At 35.8% G+C, this 23,079-nt stretch overlaps 1 protein-coding gene across 1 annotated transcript in view; it reads right to left on the bottom strand.

The window, feature by feature from the left end:
• The window catches only part of LOC108358090 (beta-1,3-glucosyltransferase), a 140,795-nt gene that overhangs the window by 66,285 nt on the left and 51,431 nt on the right, over positions 1-23,079 (bottom strand). Inside the window, exon 2 of the mRNA XM_017609235.1 lies at positions 2,781-3,091. Within this exon, the coding sequence (XP_017464724.1) occupies positions 2,781-3,091 (311 nt within the window). The remainder of the gene's footprint in view (positions 1-2,780; positions 3,092-23,079) is intronic.

The raw sequence follows: 23,079 nt of genomic DNA, 5'->3' as shown, positions 1-23,079 counted from the left end.
AACTTCCTCCTGGAATATGGTATATGTCCGTCGTATACCATACTTCGGACTCTTGGTCAATCTTAGTATTATCGCTTTCCAGTAGCCCCTTTCAGGAATTCTGACCTTATAGGGTTTGTAGAAGGATAACCACGGTAGCATAATGTCCGTAAACTTGATAGCGGGATCATCCAGGAATGGCTTGAGAACCTCTAAATGACCCCGAAGTACTCCAGTTTTCATGCTGATAATATTAGACAGCCAAAGGCTCACCAAGCCAGTGCCGCGTATGTAACAACGGGTTTTACTAACGTATTGAAAGAGCACACCAGTTTCGGTACGACTTTGTAGTTCAGTTCAATTTAAATTAACTTGTAGGCACATAAGGTGTTTATGGATGTTTGTTTTCGTTGTTTTATGGCCGACGGCGCGTAGGTAACTGGCTGAGTCAGCTGGAGTCGTTAGATCGAATCCCACTAAAAGAAGTCTGATGAGGAAATGTGGTGATTTCCAAAATAGCTATCACTTCTACCTTTTTTTTTTTTAAATACGGTTGCTCTTCCACAATAATTTTTCATTAAAAACGGCCCAAGCTCAATAAAAATTTTTGAATATAATTGTTATAAGGCCATAAAATAACAAAAAAAAATTACTTAAGGACGAGCACATCTAAAAGTTAAACATTATAAAAATAGAATTATTAACAAAAAACCAACAAAACCAACAAAACCACCAACCACATGATCAAGTTTAAATAGCACTGGGATAGCTACGCTTGATTTTAGTTGGCTTCACAAATGAAAAAGTGGAAAAAGGCAACAAGAATTTGCAAGGCGAACTTAGCGCAGTGCATAGGAAACTGGCCGAGTCCGCTGGGGTCGTTGGATCGTATCCCACTGAAAGAAGTCTGATGAGGAAATGTGGTGATTTTCGAAATAGCTATCACTTCTACCATTTTTTCAAAAATATGGTTGCTTTTCCACAATAATTTTTCAAGCTCAATATATAAATAAATTCAAGCCTCAAGCTCAATAAAATTTGTTGAATGTATTTATGGATGTTCATAATGTATATTGGCAATAATATAGGTATACGTTTTCACTTACGAATCAGATACATTTATATGTTTATGGTCGCCCTTATACGAATGCACCGGTGAAACAAGTTTGCTAAAATGTTCGGAGATACATATTTTCTACACGGTTAAAAATTTCGGTTTTAATTTTAAACTTTTTAGACTACATATATGACCAAACTAAATTTAGTTTCAAAAACAAACCTTCCAAGTTTAAAAGAGAGCACATATGTTGGGTTTAGAATTTAAACAGTTCGGTTTAAATTTTAAATCCAAACATTTTCTATTTCGTTTGCTTCACGCTACACTTCACGAAAGCTTTTTCATAATTAAGAATAAAAAAAATCTTAAATTTGGACCCGGACAGCCATGGTAGCAGCCAATTGTATTAGGCATATTGATGCAAACATTTTCTATTTCGGTTTAGATTTTAAACCAAATTTTCTATATATGAAACCTAGGAACTCGAATTAAATCATTTTGGTTTGATTTTTAAACCACGAGCTTTTTGGTTTTAATTTTGAACCACTCATAGCAAAACAACATTTTCTAGGTTGCCTCGACTAAAATTAAAACCAGAATATATTAAAAATTGCCTAAAACTATTGAGTGGTTTAAAAAGTAGACTATAAAAGATTAGAAAAAAGCAGTAGTCCCAGCGCGGTTCAAAAATTAAACCCAAATTTTTGAACGTGTATTTTTCGCAAATGACTATTATTGTCGCGAAACCTACCAAAATCCAACCTAGCCTACCAACCCACCAAATGTAAAAAAAACCCACCAGTTTTAGTAGGAAAAGCATATGTGTGGCAACACTGTGTGGGATCTTTATAATAACGAGAACGGGAATAAACGAGAGCGTCGAAAATTCTTAATGCAAGTCCTTAAGTACAAAGCTGATTACCATGATGCAATAATACAAGGTGGTATCAATTATGACAGCTCGATTTGACACTGCCTTAGCTCAGTAGAACGAGAAGAAAAACGGGAAGAAATTACGCCCCATTTGGGGTAAAAATATAAAACTTCAAATTTTTTCCTAAACAAAATTTGCTTTTGTATAGTATATTCGTAATGAAATGAAATAAAATAAGATAAAATACCTTTTTAAGAAAAAAAAATGCGTATACTGAGAAAAATTAAAAAAATATTCAACTATATTATTAGACAAAGAATTGTTAAAGAACTAACACTGTCTCACCTAAGGCAGTCAATATGGCGGAATTAGAGCGAGAAGTTGCCAACCGATAACACCTTGTATTATTGCATCATGGCTGATTACAACGCATTTAGACACTCGACCTAAGAGCTTGCGTGTATTTGTATACTTCGTTCCCAAAAAGTGATGTCAAAATTTAGAATCATTTAAGTGTTTTCTATCAATAGTAAAAGTCCTTTCATACATTTTCATTTCGTATGTACACCTTATAAGAGGCCTATTTGTCCATAAATACATTCTAAAATTATAAACTAACAAACGAGGCCACATATGATGTCAGCCTACGCAATATCACGCTATAATAAGAAAAATCTGCCATTTAATTAACATGGGCCTACTTAGGCCCAGTAGGTTAACTTAGCGCCTCCTAGAGTGCTGCCCATCCTCGGGTTAAATATGTTTTTGTATCTACATATATTTATGTAAATACATACATAAATATTTTCCTCAGCCCTTCGTTGAATATCCACGGGTGAAAAATATTTCATTTGTAATCTTCTTACTTACCTGTGTCGCATCCTCCAGTATTAACTGTTCCAAAAGAGCCTTCAGTGAGACATGTGTACTCTCCTCTAACCACACCACCCACTTGGTATGCTCGTCTAGCAGTTTGGAGCGCACCAAAGGCATCGTACTCTTTATCACCCAATAGCTTGGAAAATTGAATATTTCATGTAGTATATGAACGGTGATGACGTAGTTAGTGTTGGCCAATTGGCTTTCGGCTTGGTTAATAATGTCATCGCGTAGACGTGCTGCTAATGGACGATGATACGTGGTGTCTTGGCTGGATATGAGGAACAATACTCCAGTGGACTCTATGTATGTAGAACGTAATTCGCAGGTGTCATGAAATATTAGATCGGAAATGTGGATTTGAAAAACTATGTACGTATGTAAGTACGGTTATTTACAAAGTTATGTCAAATATATGTTTATACATTAGACTGCGCCATATTAGTATGGAGAAAATTTTTTGTTAAGCTACAAAGCAAGACTTCCTAGAAATTTTTCTTTGATCTTAAAAACTTGCCCCGCGAAAAATGTGCCTCAAAGGTCCCAAAGTTGACCATATTCATGAAATTTTTTACAAAGTGGTCAAAATTGCTTTTAAGTTAGCGCGCAATTTAATATGTTTTACTGTAAAATGTGTACATATCCTTAAATTTTCAAGATTTACTATATTTTTCTCCTAAAATCACAGTTCTCATTATTTTGAAAAGCAGAACAGTTTTTTTGGGAAGTAGCAAAGCCAAAAGTTGAATTACATTTAGTAAAAAACTTAAGCTAAATGTGTGAATTTATCGTATTTTCAGTGTCGTAATTTAACTTACTTAATGTTGCTAACTTAGGGCATTTTTACTTTTCCAAATCTGAAATGTCAAATTTGCAAGTGTCAAGTCTACATTTATTACTTTAATACTTTAACTTAAAGAAATAATAATATATAATATAAAAAAAAAAAACTTTCTAATATACAACGCTTTTATAAATGGACTAAAAAGTAGAAAATAATATTTCTCAGTCCCATAGATTTGTTTTGATAACTTTTGATTTTGAAATTTTAGCAAAAGTCGTTATAACCAATTTATGAGATTGAAAATGAAAAGCGTGGGCGCATATAATAGCCACCTGAATTGATATGAAGGGTAATATATGTTCATATGTATGTGGATATATGAATAACGACCGCTTAAAATCGATCTCAGATTTGTACTTTCGCTGAAGAAATTTTAGGTCTATGCTATGTAGTTTGCCTATTGTCAATTAAATATAATGCTTTGTATTGCATTCGCCCCACGCTTTTCATTTATACAAGCGTTGTATATTAAAAGTTTTTTTTATATTATTTATTTTCTACTTTTTTGTCTTGTCTGTATAAAATTTTGCGATAGATATTAAAATAATTCAACGATATTAATAGAAAGGTGCACACACATGCATTTACATATGTATGTACATACAAACGAGCACCAATTAATTTTATTTAAAGAAATCTACCTCGCCCTATTCACTACAGATGTCGCCCTATGCACTAGACTTTTTTACAGGAACTTTGCAAAGCAAAGGTTTTATGGTGTCGGACACACAACATTGAAAGTTTCTGGATCCACAACATTGAAAGTTTCTGGAGCCACAACATTGCAAGTTGATAAAAGCGTTGTAATAAAAAGAAAAAATGGAACAAGTTTATTTTTGCTCAATTACGACGAAAGTCGAAATAGAGGTATTACCTAGGGATGGGTAGTGGGGGTTGAAAATCGATTTTTTCGGAATTTAAAATATTGTCCAACCAATCGATTATTCGATTTGAAAATTGGTGTTACAAATTCGATTTATTTCGATTTATTCGAATTTTGAAAAAAAAAATGTTTACTGAAAATTTAAAAGTTTGTTTCTAACAATGACAACCGAAAAACCAAACGCAAAAAGAGCTGGTATACGAGAAATATTTGATGAAGAATGTAGAAATACATAATTCAGAACATGCAAAACATGTTTCGTTTCCAAAAATAAAGCGAACACTATTGAATGGACACTATTAATTTCAAAGCTAATAAGATATTGCCGCCATTACACTTTGTGCAGATTGCTACTTGTAATGGTTTAGGAAGCCCGCTTCTCCATAAATTTTTGTATTATATTTAGTAAAGCATTAAAGAACCATTTTTCCCAATTTTTCTTTCGGGCCCTATGCGGGCTAAAGAAGACACACTTTTTGTAACTGCTTCGCTTTACCATTTTTGTTTTATTACTTTTGCTTCTTAATAACATACATACATATTCTCGCAAAATTTTTCTATCATGGGATATTTCATACCCATAAGCAAAGAAACAAACCACTCCTCTCATTTGGTCTAATCCGCTTTTGGATAGGTTCGCGACAGTTTTGACAGTTTTAGTGTGACAGTCATTCGTAAGAAGATTCGAGAATTACTGCTGGCAGCCTAAGACTAGCCACATGGGACGAGTCACTTCCTCTTTCGTTCAAGTCGTCGGCCGAGTAAGTTGTGTGCTAATCAGCAAATAAAATATCGACAACTATCAGCAGAATCCCCCCAGGAAGTGAAATAATAGCGGGTCCAGAAAACGAAAAGCCACTTTTGGAAACAATTGTGTTATTCCTCGTGGTAATATTTATAGCGGAAAGCGCGGAATAGTTCGCACCTCGAACGGGACANAAAAAAAAAAACAAAAAAACTCCAATTATTACCTCCACGCGCTAAATCGCACCTAAAAGCTGCCGAGCTATTCCGTGGCTTTGACATCTGATTCCTGCTGCACAGATTGGATTGCGCTGGACGCCACGTGCCCGCAGCATCGGAATTTTCCTAGGAGCACACTAAACGTAGTAGTCACCAACGACGAGGTTGGTTATACCTAAACGCTGCGGGGTGCAAAGAGCCCGTAGCCACCACCAACATTCTCCAACCATTCTTCTGTTGTGTACCTGACGACAACCCCGGAAGACGCCTTTCTAGCTGGGTTGAAACATCCAAATCCCCAGCAAAGATGTGAAAACATCATCTTTGCATATCGCAAAGTGCCTTTATAGTTCTTGTATATCTCTATATACATACATAGAATTTCCATGGCAAAGCAAATTCTGATTGCTTCAGTTCGCCTGCCATACGCTCACAAAGCTTGTATGTACCTACATATCAATATATGAGAATTGCATAAACTACATATTTACGCTAGGCTAAATGTATAGTACGAAAAAAACCTATAAATCCAAATAATCAATCGAAATAATAGCTAATTATGGTATAAATAATATACATCACTTGGTTTAACTATAGACCTACTTAATAGCTAAAAAACATGGTGTAACTAAATAACTATTACTTGAAATAATTAAAAATTACAGTAAATTTTTATAATACCACAGTCCATAGCAAAGAATATAAATTAATCAATAAAATATCACAGTTCAATAAATAGATCAGTTGCCTTGTTCGGCCCACTGTGCATGAGCTCACCCGAGTAAACATAAATTTGTATTTCCAAAAGAAACGAAAAATTTGCAACAACAACTTATACTAACTTTGGCAAAAGCAATTGCTTAGCATAATTTTCCTCAGCATTACTTCGCGTCGTTGGAAGGCCTTTCATCGGACAGCAGTGGAAAAAAATGTAAGTAAGAAAATGCGATTCTCTTGTATTTGTTGTTGAGGCGATCGGCAAAGCAAAAGCAGTAGGTACAAAGCGTAATTTGACTAGTGCTGGAATTTAGTATCCGATGTGAATTGCCCGCATGAAGAACTCTACTGCTTGCTTTTGTTTTGGCGACATATATGTTTATGCATCCTCCTGAGCCTTTACATTTGCACATGCTCAAATCATGAAAATTTACCTTATTTTCTAAGTTGTTAATAAGGCTTAATACCCACATTTGTACTTATGATAGATCCCTAGATAATTTATATTGACACCTAAACTGAGATCTAAGTAAATAAACAAATTCCCTAGCTACTTATATACTTACCTATATACTAGCGCAACCAGTACACATGGGCAAATGGTATTTTTTTTATATTCTTACTTGTTGAAATTTTATGTAAGATTGGTCAATTTGTATATTTGGAATAAGGTTTATAAAATTCTACAAGCCCAGAATTTGTGTTGTTAAACTTTATTAATTATACCAATTTCTCGTAATAGCCCAGTTTGCAAGTTTTTTTTGAAGAGTGGCAGACGTTGAAGCCTAAATATAAGTTATCAAAAAAATAGTGACTTTATAATGTTGGAGTAGAAAATTTTGACTTTTCCTTGTGACATGGTGAGATAAAAACAGCGACATCAGCGATAATAAAAACGGGCCCTCTACCAAAATGTTAATAGAGTGGCATGGAGGGTGGGTAAAGAACGCGCGTTGCTTTACAACATAATACGTCGCGATTCCAGCCAAATGAGGATAACCACAGTACCGGTTTTGACTTTGACCATTGTTGTAATTATTGAGGTTATTTGCATTCAAGCCGTTTAGTTTTTTTGTTTTTTTCTTTTGGATTTGTTTTCCTTTGTAGTGTACCATCAGTATTATTTAGCTTCTGCAGGGACTCTATAATAAAGTTTGTAATGTGGACTTTCGGTACCAGCCACGAACTCCCCCCAACCGCTAAGAGCTGGCACATTTAAAAGGGTCCCGACCCGGCTGAATGTCGTTAGTCACAGTGAGATGCGCTATTGCGCGTGTTTGTATACCTTGATATGCATCAGCATCACTTAACCATATACAGGTCACTGTATATCCCCGGCACATTAGCATTACATAATTTTTGGCGCCCAACGTGGGGCCCACACAAGCATACCTTTTTGTTAAACAACACCGTTAACAAGTGCAGGTAACAATTGGTAGTTAGCAGTTCAGACTGATTATTGTAAATTAGGAATAATACTTTTTTGTTCTTTTGCCGGTTGGAATTGCGAGTAATTGATGGTAATCAACTCTCGACCACCCGGCTGTCAAATTAGCTTTTGTTTCAGCTACAATTTTCGGTTTAGTGCTCCCTAATTGTCTATTTGCCAAATAGTTTTGAGAAAATTTTTCCAAAATGGAAGTTGAATTTTGAGGCATATGGAATTTTCGAAAAAGCATGCGAAAACCGTACCTAAAAATTTTAATCGATGTTTTGGAAAGGTTGTTACAACTACTATTTCAATTGTGAAAATTCTGGCCCCATTTAGCTCATTTGGTTTCAAAAGAAAGATAAATCGCGTAGTTGAATTGACTTTATTCCGTTAATACTATTACAATGTTATACGGAAATTCGAGTATTTTGCTCTGACTAAATATTTTCGACCGATGGCCTCTTGTTATAGACTTTACCGGAATTTCAAAAAATTTCTGCGCGAAGTTGTCTCTTCAAATCTCCTCGGATTTTTTTTATTAGCTCATAGAATTGTTAGGACCTTGATTCCAACGGAGATACGAAATCCTCTCGGCTTATGCTAAGTTTCGTCCGGATAAAGATCATTGGAGTCAAACAAGAGAGTAAGCTTTTAAAAAAAATTCTCGTAGCTACAATAGCCCTAATATTTTTTCTGTTCTCATTTGGCTGTTTAAATGTTGTTTTCAGTTAGTATTAATTAAATCAATAAGTAATATAAGGAAAAAGTATTAAGAGAGGATCATGTCACTATTACATAGTCCTCAAACGTCTACAGCGGCGAATGCAGAAATAAACAATTGTTTAGTCTGCACGAATGCCATGACGGATACGCAACCCTGTTGCGTAACCGTTTGCCAACATATCTTTCATAAACAGTGCGTAGAGAATTGGTTGAAAACGCACTCAGATTGTCCCTCATGCACAAGAATTTTACAACCAAAAGATTTAAAGTTAGTGGTAGGTAATCATTCACCAAGTCACTCACAGCCTACGGCTTCGGCTACAACAGGTGCAAGGCTGGGAGTAGTAACGCGTAGCCTAGCAAGAAATTTAGCTCCAAATATGACCTCGGCTGTGGAACAGCAACCAGAACCGCCATCTTTAAACACCAGCTTAAATGTCCCGATTGCGGACATGAGTCAAAGCTCAGGTAATGCTCCCAACCGAAATGCTCGAGATAACTCGAACAGATCGCGAAATCGTGGGAGAAGAAATAATGCTAATCGTCCAAACAGTATTGATTACGACCGCATCTCACAAATGGTAGAAGAGAGCGTTCAACGAATGTGTCGTTCCTTGAATTTAACTTCCAATCCAATCGATCGGAATACGCGCAATAATAGCGGATCGCCCGATGAGAATAGTCGCAATAATTTGTCAAGGGGTGGCTCATTAAGTACGGCGGTTAATCCCACAAAAATTTCTAATACTATACAAAAATGGAATGTGCAGTTCGATGGTACTTCTGACGGTTTGACTGTAGAAGAATTTGTGTACAGAATTAGCATGTTGACCAGGGGAACTTTAAGCAATGACTTTGACGCATTATGCAAAAATTTGCACTCACTGTTAAAAGGAAAAGCCTTGGATTGGTATTGGAGGTACCATAAACAGGTAGAAACAATTGATTGGCGTGAATTTTGTCTAGCGTTACGTTATCAATACAAAGACTTTCGTTCCGATTTTGATTTCCGGGAACAAATACGTGCGCGTAAGCAAAAGCCAGGAGAATCTTTTCAGAGTTTTTACGATGCAGTCAGTTTACTTGTAGACCGACTAGGTAGAAGCATTCCGGAGGAAGAGTTAATTGAAATTCTTATCCGTAATCTTAGACCTGAAGTCAGGCATGAATTGTTATACATACCTGTCCTATCAGTGGCGCATTTGAGGAAGTTGTGCCAAATGCGCGAGAATCTATTAAAAGAGGAACAGTCCGGTAGATCTAGCCAAATTAAACCCCCAGCTACTATAGGTGCCCGTAGACAAGTATTTACTCTTGAAAGTGAAGAAATGGACCGGGTTGAATCTGATAGGACTCAAGCAGATATTGCAGCCATCCACAAGCCGCACAGCAAGCTTAAGTGCTGGAACTGCGATAGTGAAGGGCACATATGGGAAGATTGTCTGGCAGACACACGCGTGTTCTGCTATGGATGTGGGACACCGAAGTGCGAAAAATGTGCGAAGCGCAAAGCGGAAAACTGCCAACGGGGTGCATTCAACAACAACCGACTGCCCCCGAATTAAAAGAAGGAACCAACAAACCGATTATTAACCGCCAAAACGCTAGCTTTGGTCATTCTACGGATATTCATTTTTCCTTTAAACCGTACCATGAACGACTGGAAAACTACATGGAAGTTAGGAAAAGAATTTTCGAAGAAAACGGCAAGCGAGTGAAAAGGAACACATTGCGTATGAGAGATTTTTTTGGTAGAATACGTAAAAATAAGAAGATATTAGTTTCATCCATTTTTAATAATAACACAGACTTAAGAAGGTTCGCGGAAGTAAAATTTTTGAGTTATACCGAGCTAGGCTTATTAGATACTGGCGCAAATGTAAGTTGTATCGGGTCCGATATTGCGCAAAAAGATTTCTCCCATTTATCAGAATTTCACCGCATTAATTCTCATGTAAAAACAGCAGATGGCCGTGCGCATCACGTTAAAGGATTTCTTAACGTATATATGCGATACCAAGATATGGAAAGACAAATAAAATTATACGTCATACCGTCGATTACTCAAAGACTTATTTTGGGTATTGACTTCTGGCGCATTTTCGAATTGGCACCAGGGATTATCAGTGAAGTGGCGTTAGAAAATTCCCAGGGAGATTCTTCGATTGATTTTCCGTTGACAGATAGCCAAAAACAGCAATTAGAAGCTGTCAAATTGCTTTTTCCTAATTTTGAAATTCAAGGCTTAGGCCGTACTGGGTTGATTCAACATCATATTGACGTAGGCGGTGCCAAACCGATTAAACAAAGATACTACCCTGTTAGCCCGGCTGTTGAAAAATTAATGTTTGACGAAGTGGATAGGATGATGAAATTAGGCGTAATTGAGCCATCTAATTCAGCATGGAGCTCGCCAATGAGATTAGTGGTAAAACCCGGCAAGGTTCGATTGTGCTTGGATGCCCGCAAAGTTAATGAAGTGACGAAAAAAGATGCTTATCCACTTCAGAGCATCGACGGCATCTTTTCTCGACTGCCAAAGGCTAACATCATTACCAAATTAGATCTGAAGGATGCCTATTGGCAGATTGAGTTGTTGCCAGAGTCGCGTCCGTTAACAGCGTTCACGATTCCCGGGCGACCACTGTACCAATTTGTTGTCATGCCATTTGGGCTATGCAACGCACCGGCCACTATGTGCCGACTCATGGATGCCTTAATCCCCCCAGATCTGCAACATTGCGTGTTCGGTTACTTAGATGACATGTGCATAGTATCTGAAGATTTTTCTTCGCATCTGTCTGTATTGGTGCGCATAGCAGAACAATTTCGAAAAGCGAATCTTACACTAAACCTGAACAAAAGTCAATTCTGTGTAACTAAAATCAACTACTTAGGTTATGTGATAGGAAGCGGTGGAGTTTCCACTGACCCAGAAAAGATTTCTTGTATTGTGTCTTGGCCCCCGCCCAAGAATATTAAACAAGTCTGTGGATTTTTAGGAGTGTGCGGATGGTACAGGAGATTTATTAAGAATTTCGCGGAAATCACATGTCCCATAACGGAGGTTTTGTCCACAAAAAGAAAGTTTCTTTGGACTGACGAAGCTCAAGCTGCGCAGGAAAAGCTTAAGTTACTGTTAACTTCTGCACCTGTTTTACAAAATGCCGATTTTAATAGAAAATTTTATTTACATTGCGATGCCAGTGATTATGGTATTGGCGCGGTGCTTGTACAATTATCCGATGAAAATGATGAAAAACCTATAGCATTCATGTCAAAGAAATTATCGAAAGCTGAAAGAAACTATAGTGTCACTGAAAGAGAATGTTTAGCCGTAATTTTAGCCATTGAGAAGTTTCGATGTTATCTCGAACTTCAAGAGTTCGAGGTAATTACTGACCATTCTAGCCTCGTATGGCTGATGCGACAGAAAAACGTTAGTGGTAGGTTAGCAAGGTGGATTTTGCGCTTACAAACATATAAATTTACCATCTCCCACCGCAAAGGCAAAGATCATACTGTTCCGGATGCGTTATCGCGAATCTATGATACCGAGATATCGAGCTTAGAAGCAGTCGGCCCTGAAATTGATGTAGATTCCACCGCTTTCTTCGATCCAGACTATGTGCAATTGGTACGGAAAATCCAAGACAGTAAAGACAATTTACCCGATTTAAAAGTCGTTGATAAGTTTGTTTATATTCGCACGCAGCATTTGGCAGGTAGCATAGACGAAGACAACAACGCGTGGAAATTATGGGTCCCCGAAAGGTTGAGGAAGGACGTTATTAAACGTGCCCATGACAGTGTCATTACTGCCCATGCCGGCATGCAAAAAACCATTGAGCGAATTAAGCGTAATTTGTTTTGGCCAGGTTTGGCGAAAGATGTACGTGACTATATTCGACAGTGCGATACCTGCAAAGAAACAAAAGCGCCAAACGTTACGCTTACTCCGCCAATGAGGTTGCAAAGCGTGTCTTTGAGACCCTTTCAAAAATTTTACATTGATATCCATGGCCCATATCCAAGAAGCAAACGCGGCAATATTGGTTTGTTGATAGTGCTTGATCATTTTAGCAAATTCCATTGGCTCTGTCCTTTGCGTAAATTTACCTCCGCTGCTATACAAGATTTTCTTCTACATCACATTTTTCATTGTTATGGAGTTCCTGAGACGATAGTAAGCGATAATGGTTCGCAGTTTAAGTCAAATGACTTTAAAGCATTTTTGACAGAATTCGGAATTAGGCAAATGTTCACTGCTTTATATTCGCCGCAAAGCAATGCAGCTGAGCGCGTGAACAGGTCATTGTTAGCTGCTATCCGATCATATATTAAGCAGGACCAATCAGAATGGGATAAATATTTGACAAGTATTTCTTGTGCCCTTAGATCTTCACTCCATCAGTCAATAGGATGTTCGCCATATAAAGCCTTATTTGGTTGCAACATGGTAACGCATGGTTCGGATTACCGCTTGCTTAAACACCTTTCGTTGGTCGAAGAGTCGAGTGTGGCAATTGACCATGGCGACAAATTGACAATATTGCGAAAAGACATACAAGACAATATACGTAAGGCGTATGATCGAAACGTAGCTCAGTATAACCTGCGAGCAAAACGAGTTTCGTTTAAGGTAGGTCAGGAAGTGTTCAGACGAAATTTTGCCTTAAGTAAATCCGATAAAAATTTTAATGCTAAGCTGGGAGCTCAGTTTATAAAATGCAGGATAAAGAAAAAAGTAGGAAATGCATATTATTTAATCGAAGACTTGAAAGGCAAAGAAATTGGAACTTATCACGCTAAGGATATTAAACCCTAATTCCAGCTAATCATCCAGCCAAAGGCAGTCAGATTATCTGGCCCTGTAATGGTTTAGGAAGCCAGCTTCTCCATAAATTTTTGTATTATATTTAGTAAAGCATTAAAGAACCATTTTTCCCAATTTTTCTTTCGGGCCCTATGCGGGCTAAAGAAGACACACTTTTTGTAACTGCTACGCTTTACCATTTTTGTTTTATTACTTTTGCTTCTTAATAACATACATACATATTCTCGCAAAATTTTTCTATCAGGGGATATTTCATACCCATAAGCAAAGAAACAAACCACTCCTCTCATTTGGTCTAATCCGCTTTTGGATAGGTTCGCGATAGTTTTGACAGTCTTAGTGTGACAGTCATTCGTAAGAAGATTCGAGAATTACTGCTGGCAGCCTAAGACTAGCCACATGGGACGAGTCACTTCCTCTTTCGTTTAAGTCGTCGGCCGAGTAAGTTGTGTGCTAATCAGCAAATAAAATATCGACAACTATCAGCAGAATCCCCCCAGGAAGTGAAATAATAGCGGGTCCAGAAAACGAAAAGCCACTTTTGGAAACAATTGTGTTATTCCTCGTGGTAATATTTATAGCGGAAAGCGCGGAATAGTTCGCCCTCGAACGGGACAAAAAAAAAAACAAAAAAACTCCAATTATTACCTCCACGCGCTAAATCGCACCTAAAAGCTGCCGAGCTATTCCGTGGCTTTGACATCTGATTCCTGCTGCACAGATTGGATTGCGCTGGACGCCACGTGCCCGCAGCATCGGAATTTTCCTAGGAGCACACTAAACGTAGTAGTCACCAACGACGAGGTTGGTTATACCTAAACGCTGCGGGGTGCAAAGAGCCCGTAGCCACCACCAACATTCTCCAACCATTCTTCTGTTGTGTACCTGACGACAACCCCGGAAGACGCCTTTCTAGCTGGGTTGAAACATCCAAATCCCCAGCCAAAGATGTGAAAACATCATCTTTGCATATCGCAAAGTGCCTTTATAGTTCTTGTATATCTCTATATACATACATAGAATTTCCATGGCAAAGCAAATTCTGATTGCTTCAGTTCGCCTGCATACGCTCACAAAGCTTGTATGTACCTACATATCAATATATGAGAATTGCATAAACTACATATTTACGCTAGGCTAAATGTATAGTACGAAAAAAACCTATAAATCCAAATAATCAATCGAAATAATAGCTAATTATGGTATAAATAATATACATCACTTGGTTTAACTATAGACCTACTTAATAGCTAAAAAACATGGTGTAACTAAATAACTATTACTTGAAATAATTAAAAATTACAGTAAATTTTTATAATACCACAGTCCATAGCAAAGAATATAAATTAATCAATAAAATATCACAGTTCAATAAATAGATCAGTTGCCTTGTTCGGCCCACTGTGCATGAGCTCACCCGAGTAAACATAAATTTGTATTTCCAAAAGAAACGAAAAATTTGCAACAACAACTTATACTAACTTTGGCAAAAGCAATTGCTTAGCATAATTTTCCTCAGCATTACTTCGCGTCGTTGGAAGGCCTTTCATCGGACAGCAGTGGAAAAAAATGTAAGTAAGAAAATGCGATTCTCTTGTATTTGTTGTTGAGGCGATCGGCAAAGCAAAAGCAAAAGTAGGTACAAAGCGTAATTTGACTAGTGCTGGAATTTAGTATCCGATGTGAATTGCCCGCATGAAGAACTCTACTGCTTGCTTTTGTTTTGGCGACATATATGTTTATGCATCCTCCTGAGCCTTTACATTTGCACATGCTCAAATCATGAAAATTTACCTTATTTTCTAAGTTGTTAATAAGGCTTAATACCCACATTTGTACTTATGATAGATCCCTAGATAATTTATATTGACACCTAAACTGAGATCTAAGTAAATAAACAAATTCCCTAGCTACTTATATACTTACCTATATACTAGCGCAACCAGTACACATGGGCAAATGGTATTTTTTTTATATTCTTACTTGTTGAAATTTTATGTAAGATTGGTCAATTTGTATATTTGGAATAAGGTTTATAAAATTCTACAAGCCCAGAATTTGTGTTGTTAAACTTTATTAATTATACAAATTTCTCGTAATAGCCCAATTTGCAAGTTTTTTTTGAAGAGTGGCAGACGTTGAAGCCTAAATATAAGTTATCATTAATTGCTAAGGAGCTATGAATTTTCGTTAATAAAATAGTGACTTTATAATGTTGGAGTAGAAAATTTTGACTTTTCCTTGTGACATGGTGAGATAAAAACAGCGACATCAGCGATAATAAAAACGGGCCCTCTACCAAAATGTTAATAGAGTGGCATGGAGGGTGGGTAAAGAACGCGCGTTGCTTTACAACATAATACGTCGCGATTCCAGCCAAATGAGGATAACCACAGTACCGGTTTTGACTTTGACCATTGTTGTAATTATTGATCCCGCTTTAAGGTTATTTGCATTCAAGCCGTTTAGTTTTTTTGTTTTTTTTCTTTTGGATTTGTTTTCCTTTGTAGTGTACCATCAGTATTATTTAGCTTCTGCAGGGACTCTATAATAAAGTTTGTAATGTGGACTTTCGGCACCAGCCACGAACTCCCCCCAACCGCTAAGAGCTGGCACATTTAAAAGGGTCCCGACCAGGGTTGCCACTTTGGTTAATTGTTACCAAAATTGGTAGAAAAAATTTGGGTTGGTAAAAAGGTAAATTTTTTCTCATTTTGGTAGATTTTTGTTGAACTTTTCGTTCTCGCTTTATTTTTCATAGTTATCTTTATATTATAAATTTCTCTCCAAAATGTAGTGTACTTTATTTCATTAATTTTCGAATGCTTTTTATATTCATACGTATAAATATTTATCGATATAAGGCGAACATATCGTGCTCCATTAAAAAGTCATTTTAGTGGAATCCCGAGGAGCTTTTAATTGCATAAATATTTTAAATGATTATTATTATAGTATTATGTAATTACGTGCTATGGTTGTTCGCAAAAAAAAATTAATCAACGCCATTTTTATCAATGGCAATAGTTAAATGATAAAAACCACAAAAGACTGGCGGCAAAAAAATTAAAAAAAAATCAACGGGTATTTTTAGTTGCACATTGTTGTTTATAATCAAATAAAATTCCATCATTAATTGTTCTAAAGATTCAGAGTAAAAAGTTCGAAATTTACACGACAGTTCAAGTTTTTTCAAATGATGAAGTTTCGTTGTTGCCTTTCACTTTCATCACTTTCGCTTTTGGTTAAAGGAAACTCAGAATACGCCGTTAATATGATCTCAAATGCCGTATAACTACTTAAATAAAAAGTTCCTTAAAAACAATTTTAATTCATATTGAAATAACTAAAAAAAAAATAAAAAACTAGTTTTTATTAAAATACCAAAACAAAAATTTTGGTAGATATTTTCCAGATTTGGTAGATTTTTTTAAGTGGATGGTAAGTTTTTTTTTTCGTCAGTGGCAACCCTGGTCCCGACCCGGCTGAATGTCGTTAGTCACAGTGAGATGCGCTATTGCGCGTGTTTGTATACCTTGATATGCATCAGCATCACTTAACCATATACAGGTCACTGTATATCCCCGGCACATTAGCATTACATATTCAAAAATTGTGCAAAATGCCGCTGATGTAAAATGCCCTGGTTGCCAACACAGCAACAATATTCCTATAACTTACAAATACAAAAATGTAAAATATATGGAATATATAAAAATTTAAATAAAAAGTATACAAAAAATAAATCTACCAGCGTTACAGCACGTTCGCATCAGTATGCGAAATAGTGTCAATTGACCTTATTTCCGTTGATTTTGTTGCCTGTCACCGACTCAATGATTTAACATTTTTACAAAAACACGTTTTTTAACACTTTGCTAAATATATTTCAGCCTAAGTTTTGGAAAAAAAATGTATGACCTTCACAAAATAAAACATCTCGCATAAAAAAAAAAAATATTTTAAAAATAGTTTTTGACAAGTTCCCATTTTTTTAAACATGTTCTTTATAGAGAATTAAACAAGGAGTACGATGGTGAAATTTTAAATCCCTAATTTGCTGGTCTTCACTATGCAAATCAACTTCAAAAAGTTCAATCATTTATATCTAAGGGTACGTTCACACAGAAAGCGGAGCCGAACCGAGTGAAGCCGTTCCGAACAGAGTTAAGCTTTCAAATCAGTGTTGCCATTTTGGTGCTTTTGGAGCTAAATTTAGCTCTTTATTTTTCTATTCAGCTCCGACAATTGGGTTTTAGCTCCTAACTCTTTTTTTAGCTCTTTTCAAATTTCTCTAGCACTTTTTTAGCTCTAGAAATTTTGAGTTGTATTTGGTATAAATAAGCCAAAACTAAAGCGTTGATAAAATGGAAAATTTCGAGATTCAGTGTTCCACCATAAACTCTTGGATCTAGGTTAAAGAATTCAAAAATTAATTAAAAGAAAATCCTTTTCTGATAGCGCGCATTTTTTTTTATCTTACTAATTTTACCTTTAAGGAGAGCTGGAAGTAAAACTTTCCAGAAAAATTTTGCGAAAAAATTATTCAATTCAAATATCTGAAATTACAGAATTTAACAGTTTGTAAAGTATTTTTAGTTCATTGTTATAAGTGCTATAGCAACGAATTCGAAATATATGTACCTTATTTCGGTTTTAAAAGTTTTTTTCAGCACTTAAACTTTTAAAATTCGTTGTTTTTATTAAAATTGCCGAAAATGTAAAAACAACCTTACGTCAATAAATGCTCAACCTTAACAAAAATATGTAGCTCTTCATTTTAGCTACTATTAGTATTATTTAGCTCTTTTTAGCTCTTTTTTTCGACCGTTTTAGCTTGTAATATTAAAGGGGTTTATTTATTTTGGTTACGCCACTGAAGGCGAATTTATTTCAGTCTTACTTTCGCCACTGAAGGCGGTTGGCTTGACATTGACATTCTTATGCATCTACTTGTTCTATTTATACTTATTTCTATATACATGGGCGTCCTACGTTGACGTTCTTATTCCCATGTTCTAAATGGAGCAATCGCTGCATACAACCAGCGGTCAACATATTTTGGGTAAGTCAACTGAGGCAGCGTTCAGTGTTATGGCTTAGTACGTTGTAAGTACTATGGCCAATGCTTCAGTCAGCAGAGTCGATGATCGCTAATATTGTTTAATACATTGTATGTGCGGCAGTGCACTTAGCGAAATGGCAGTGGCCTCCCCATGATCGGATTTCTTGCTGACTAGGCATTATTGATTTGTATTTACGCAACAGAACAGCGTTCAATATTTTGGATTATTAAATGCCGTTCTGTTGTATGTTGTAAGTGTGTGTGTGTGTGTGTGTGAAGTGTCAATGGACTGCGACTTTAATGTTTCTTTATTTGAGTTTACTTTTAGCTGCTGTTTATGTTGACTGCGTTTGCATGCTACACCTCCATTTTTCAGAAGAATGTTCATATAACTGAAGTTTTATGGACATTCTTTTACAATGTTATTTTATTTAAATCTATTAGTTATTCTTATTATAAAAAAAATTTTTATTTTCTTTTTATTATTATTATTGATGATCATCATTATTTATTATATTATATATATTTTTTTATTTATTTATTGTATATAAATCTTAAGTCTGTTTTTATGTACTATTTGTTCTTTATTAGTCTTAGGATTTATTATATTTACATTTTCTCTTAATAATAGATTTTTAATTTTATATGGGCCTATATATTTTTTATCTAATTTGTGCCCTGATTAATTTTTTAATAAAACTAAGTCTCCTATTGTAAAATTATAATCTACAATGTTTCTATCATAATTCTCCTTTTGTTTTTCCTTATGTTTGTTTAAAAGTAATTGAGCTCTCTTAAGTGCTATTTCTATTCTATATTTGGCCTCTTTTGCGTAATTGTCCACGTTATAAAGTGGAGATACTTGGTCTACTTCATTTATTTGTAGTAGTTTTTGTGGTAGTTTAGAAAATACTAATTCATACGGGCAGTAATTATGTACGGTTGATGGTGTCGTATTGAAGCAATACGTGAAGTATTTGAGCCATTCATCCCAGTCATCTTTATCTACAGATATGTAGGAACGTACGTACGCATTGAAGGTTCTATGACTTCTTTCAATTGTTCCTAGCGTCTGGTGATGATGTGCCGTTGAATTTAGTTTTTCAATTTTTAATAGTGCACATAGTTCGTTTAATATGGAATTTTTATATTCAGTTCCCATGTCCGTAATGAACGTCTTCATTGGACCATATATGAGAATGAAATTTTCAAAAATTGCCTTAGCTATTGTTTTAGCGCTTTTGTCTTGTATGGGTATTGTTACTAAGTACTTAGTCAGGTCACATATCATTGTTATGGCATATTCGTTTCCATAAATTGATTTAGGGAACGGACCAATGGTATCAATATATACAGTATCAAAAACTCCTGTTGGGGTGGGAGTTAATACTAATGGACCTTTCAAATGTTTGTTTGTTTTTGTTGTTTGACACGTGTGGCATGTTTTGACATATTTCGTAATGTCTTTTGTCATATTTTGCCAATAGTAATATCGTTTTACTTTCTGTATTGTCCTGAAAGTTCCGCCGTGACCACCTTCAATGGGGTCATCGTGATATTTACTTATAATGTTTTGAATAGTTTTAGCATCTTTGTAATCAATGTGGGTCACCTCATTTAGTAGCGCTACTTTAATATTAATCAATTTCTTATTGCCCATATTTTTGAATTCATTAATTGAGATAAATTCGAAAATTTTCTCACTAGGTGCCACTTGTAAGTTATCAATGCCGTGTTTACAGGCCACTTCTTCGAGCCTCGGGAGGAACTTACCTAAGTCAAGTTTCCCATTATTAAACAAGTCATTGATTTGTATATATGCAATTATAGATTTTCCACGTTTGATATAGCATCTCACGGGAGAAATCTTTAATTTACAATATTTCCTGACGTCAGTGTTATTTAAAGGAACATATATACGGGGCTTTTCAATTATATTTGATTCATGCTGCTTATTCAAAGTATTACTATTATTTATGTCTTTGTTTTTTCGTGTCATGGATCTTGTAGTTATTTTGAGTACTTGTGTTGCTTTTATATTCATGTCTTTGAGATCATGGATTGTTATTCGCGATAGAGCGTCTGCAACGTAATTATCTTTTCCCCTAAGATATTCGACTGTAAAGTCATATTCCTCTAGGTCAAGTCTCATTCTAGTTAGTTTTGAACTTGGGTTCCGCATTGAAAATAGATATGATAGAGGTCTGTGATCCGTACGAACGAGGAATTGTTGTCCGTATACGTATGGTCTAAAATGTGTTATAGCCCAATGAATTGCTGTTAATTCTTGTTCAATGGTTGATTTGTTGCTTTCGCCTTTTGTAAACGTTTTAGAAGCATAGGCGACTGGTAGATGTTTTCCTTCGTGTTCCTGAGTCAAAACTGCGCCGCAAGCGTGCTTGCTTGCATCGGTGGTTATACAAAACTGTTTTTTAAAATCTGGATATTGCAGTAATGTTGGACTCATTAATGCTTTTTTCAAATAATTAAATGCTATATCGCAATCTTTAGTCCATTCGAACTGTACACCCTTTTTAGACTGTCTTGTAAGATGCCTAGAATATTCTGAGAAGTTTTTGATGAATCTTCGATAGTAATTGCAAAAGGCTATGAATCTTCTTGCGCCATCTGCGTCAGTAGGTGTTGGATATTTTTCAATTACTGAATATTTACTATCATCTGGGAGTATTCCCTTATCAGTGCATTTGTGTCCTAGGTAAGTTACCTCTGTCATAAAAAATGTACATTTTTCTGGATATAACTTGAGATTGTTTTTTCGACATAGCTCAAAAACTTGTGTTAAATTCGATAGCATGTGTTTTTCGGAACATCCCAACACGACCAAGTCGTCCATGTATAGGAAAGCTTGTTCTGGTTTCAATCCACTGAAAGCAATTGTCATCATTCTTTGGAATGAGTTTGGTGCTATTTTTAGTCCATAAGGGAGTCTAGTAAATCTATACGATCCATTATTTGTTGAGAATGCGGTAAGGTCTTTTGATTTTTTCTCTAATTTGATTTGATGGAATCCAGACATTAAATCTAAGCATGAGAAATATTTAGCTCTACCGAGTTGGTCTAGGATATCGTCTATTCTTGGTAAAGGAAATTTGTCTGCTACTAATTTTTTGTTGATTTGTCTGTAATCTATTACAAGTCTCCATCTCTTTTTATCTGAACCGGGGAGAGATTTTTTTGGAACTAACAAGATAGGACTATTATATTCGGAATTCGATGGTTCGACTATTCCATCGTCTATTAGTTTCTGTACTTGTTTGTCTATTTCTTCTTTGTGTGTATGTGGTATACGATAGTTCTTGATGTATACCGGTTCTTTATCCTTAACTCTTAGTTTTTGTTCGTAGAAATTATTTGTAGTTATTGTTTCAGTTTCTAAACCAAAAATATCACTGAATTCGGAACAAAGGTCTATTAATGTATTTTTGAATCGGTTTGGAAAATTTGTTTTTAATAATTGTAAAATTTTTGATTTTCTTTGTTTTTCATTGTGATTGTTTGTAATAATTTCATAATCATTAATGTCTGTCAATTTTCTGACTCGCTGCTGTTTTTGATTTCGGTTTCATTTGTGCGTACTTTGGTATAATAGTCATAGCAATACACTGTTTATTAAACAAAATATTGGTTATGAACCCGAGTGTCCCTCCGTTGATAACCTTGCCGAAGACACACAAATCAGGCACCCCGATGAGACCTATCATTAATTACAAGTCTGCTCCCGGATACAGACTCTCCAAGCACCTAAAGACGCTGCGGAAGGATAATCTGGATCTACGCAATAAATACACTATTACAAATACAACGGAACTAATCGAGGTGATGAAATCGTTGAAGATCAACGAAAACACTAAATTCGTATCATTCGACATCAAGGACCTTTACCCATCGATACCAACAATAGAAACCATAAAGACCGTACAAGAAATACTGATGGGAAAAATGAAAAGAGAAGCTGTCACGGAAATAATAAACGCGTTGAAGGTTACATTAAAACAAAACTACTTCCCTTTCAACAATAAGATATATAAACAGATTTATTTTGGAACGAATTTCCGTCATCCCTTGTCAAGTTTGGTTTGCAGACAAACCGGTTTCGGCGTTGTGCCATTTTCAGTGTCATTTTTCGTTCTGTCTGGTTCGAGATTTGTCCCTAATTTATCTTCATTTATCTTAGGTAATGTGATTTTCGTCGATGATTAATTACTAGATATGCCATGGTGCCCATTTTTTTTTTTTGAAGCAGGTAATAGGTTCATCTTCGCTGTTTCGATATTAACATCCATTATGTTGTCGCTGTATGGTTTTTGCCTGCAGGTAGGTAAAAGTCAGTGATTTTTGCCCTGGTGGTGCTTTTTGGTGTGTTCGCGGAATCATATAAGATACTACAACAAAAAGACACAGAAACCGAGCGCAATACCAGAGTCAAATTTTGCTAACCACATGTTTAACAACAAATGTTCACCAACGCAAATAAGAAAGGCAGCGAAACTACTGCATGTACAACATAAAGGCCAACGACTAAACGTCCTAGAAAATATGGAAATATACAAACTAAAAACCTTCGACGGCAAAATAATAAACGAACAAACAAATACCGCATCGGATGTTATATTCGAACCCTTAAAATTGATTTACGAAAAAAAGAAAAATGACAACAAAACAACAGGCATGGACACTCCGAACACACCAAAAAGCACCACCAGGGCAAAAATCACTGACTTTTACCTACCTGCAGGCAAAAACCATACAGCGACAACATAATGCATGTTAATATCGAAACAGCGAAGATGAACCTATTACCTGCT

Source organism: Rhagoletis zephyria, unplaced genomic scaffold (assembly GCF_001687245.7).
Source record: "Rhagoletis zephyria isolate East Lansing unplaced genomic scaffold, Rhagoletis_zephyria_1.1 Rzeph_scaffold_00205, whole genome shotgun sequence".
Taxonomy (NCBI): Eukaryota; Metazoa; Arthropoda; class Insecta; order Diptera; family Tephritidae; genus Rhagoletis; species Rhagoletis zephyria.
The sequence above is the reverse complement of the archived record's forward strand: the minus strand, read 5'-3'. Positions and strand labels throughout refer to the sequence as shown.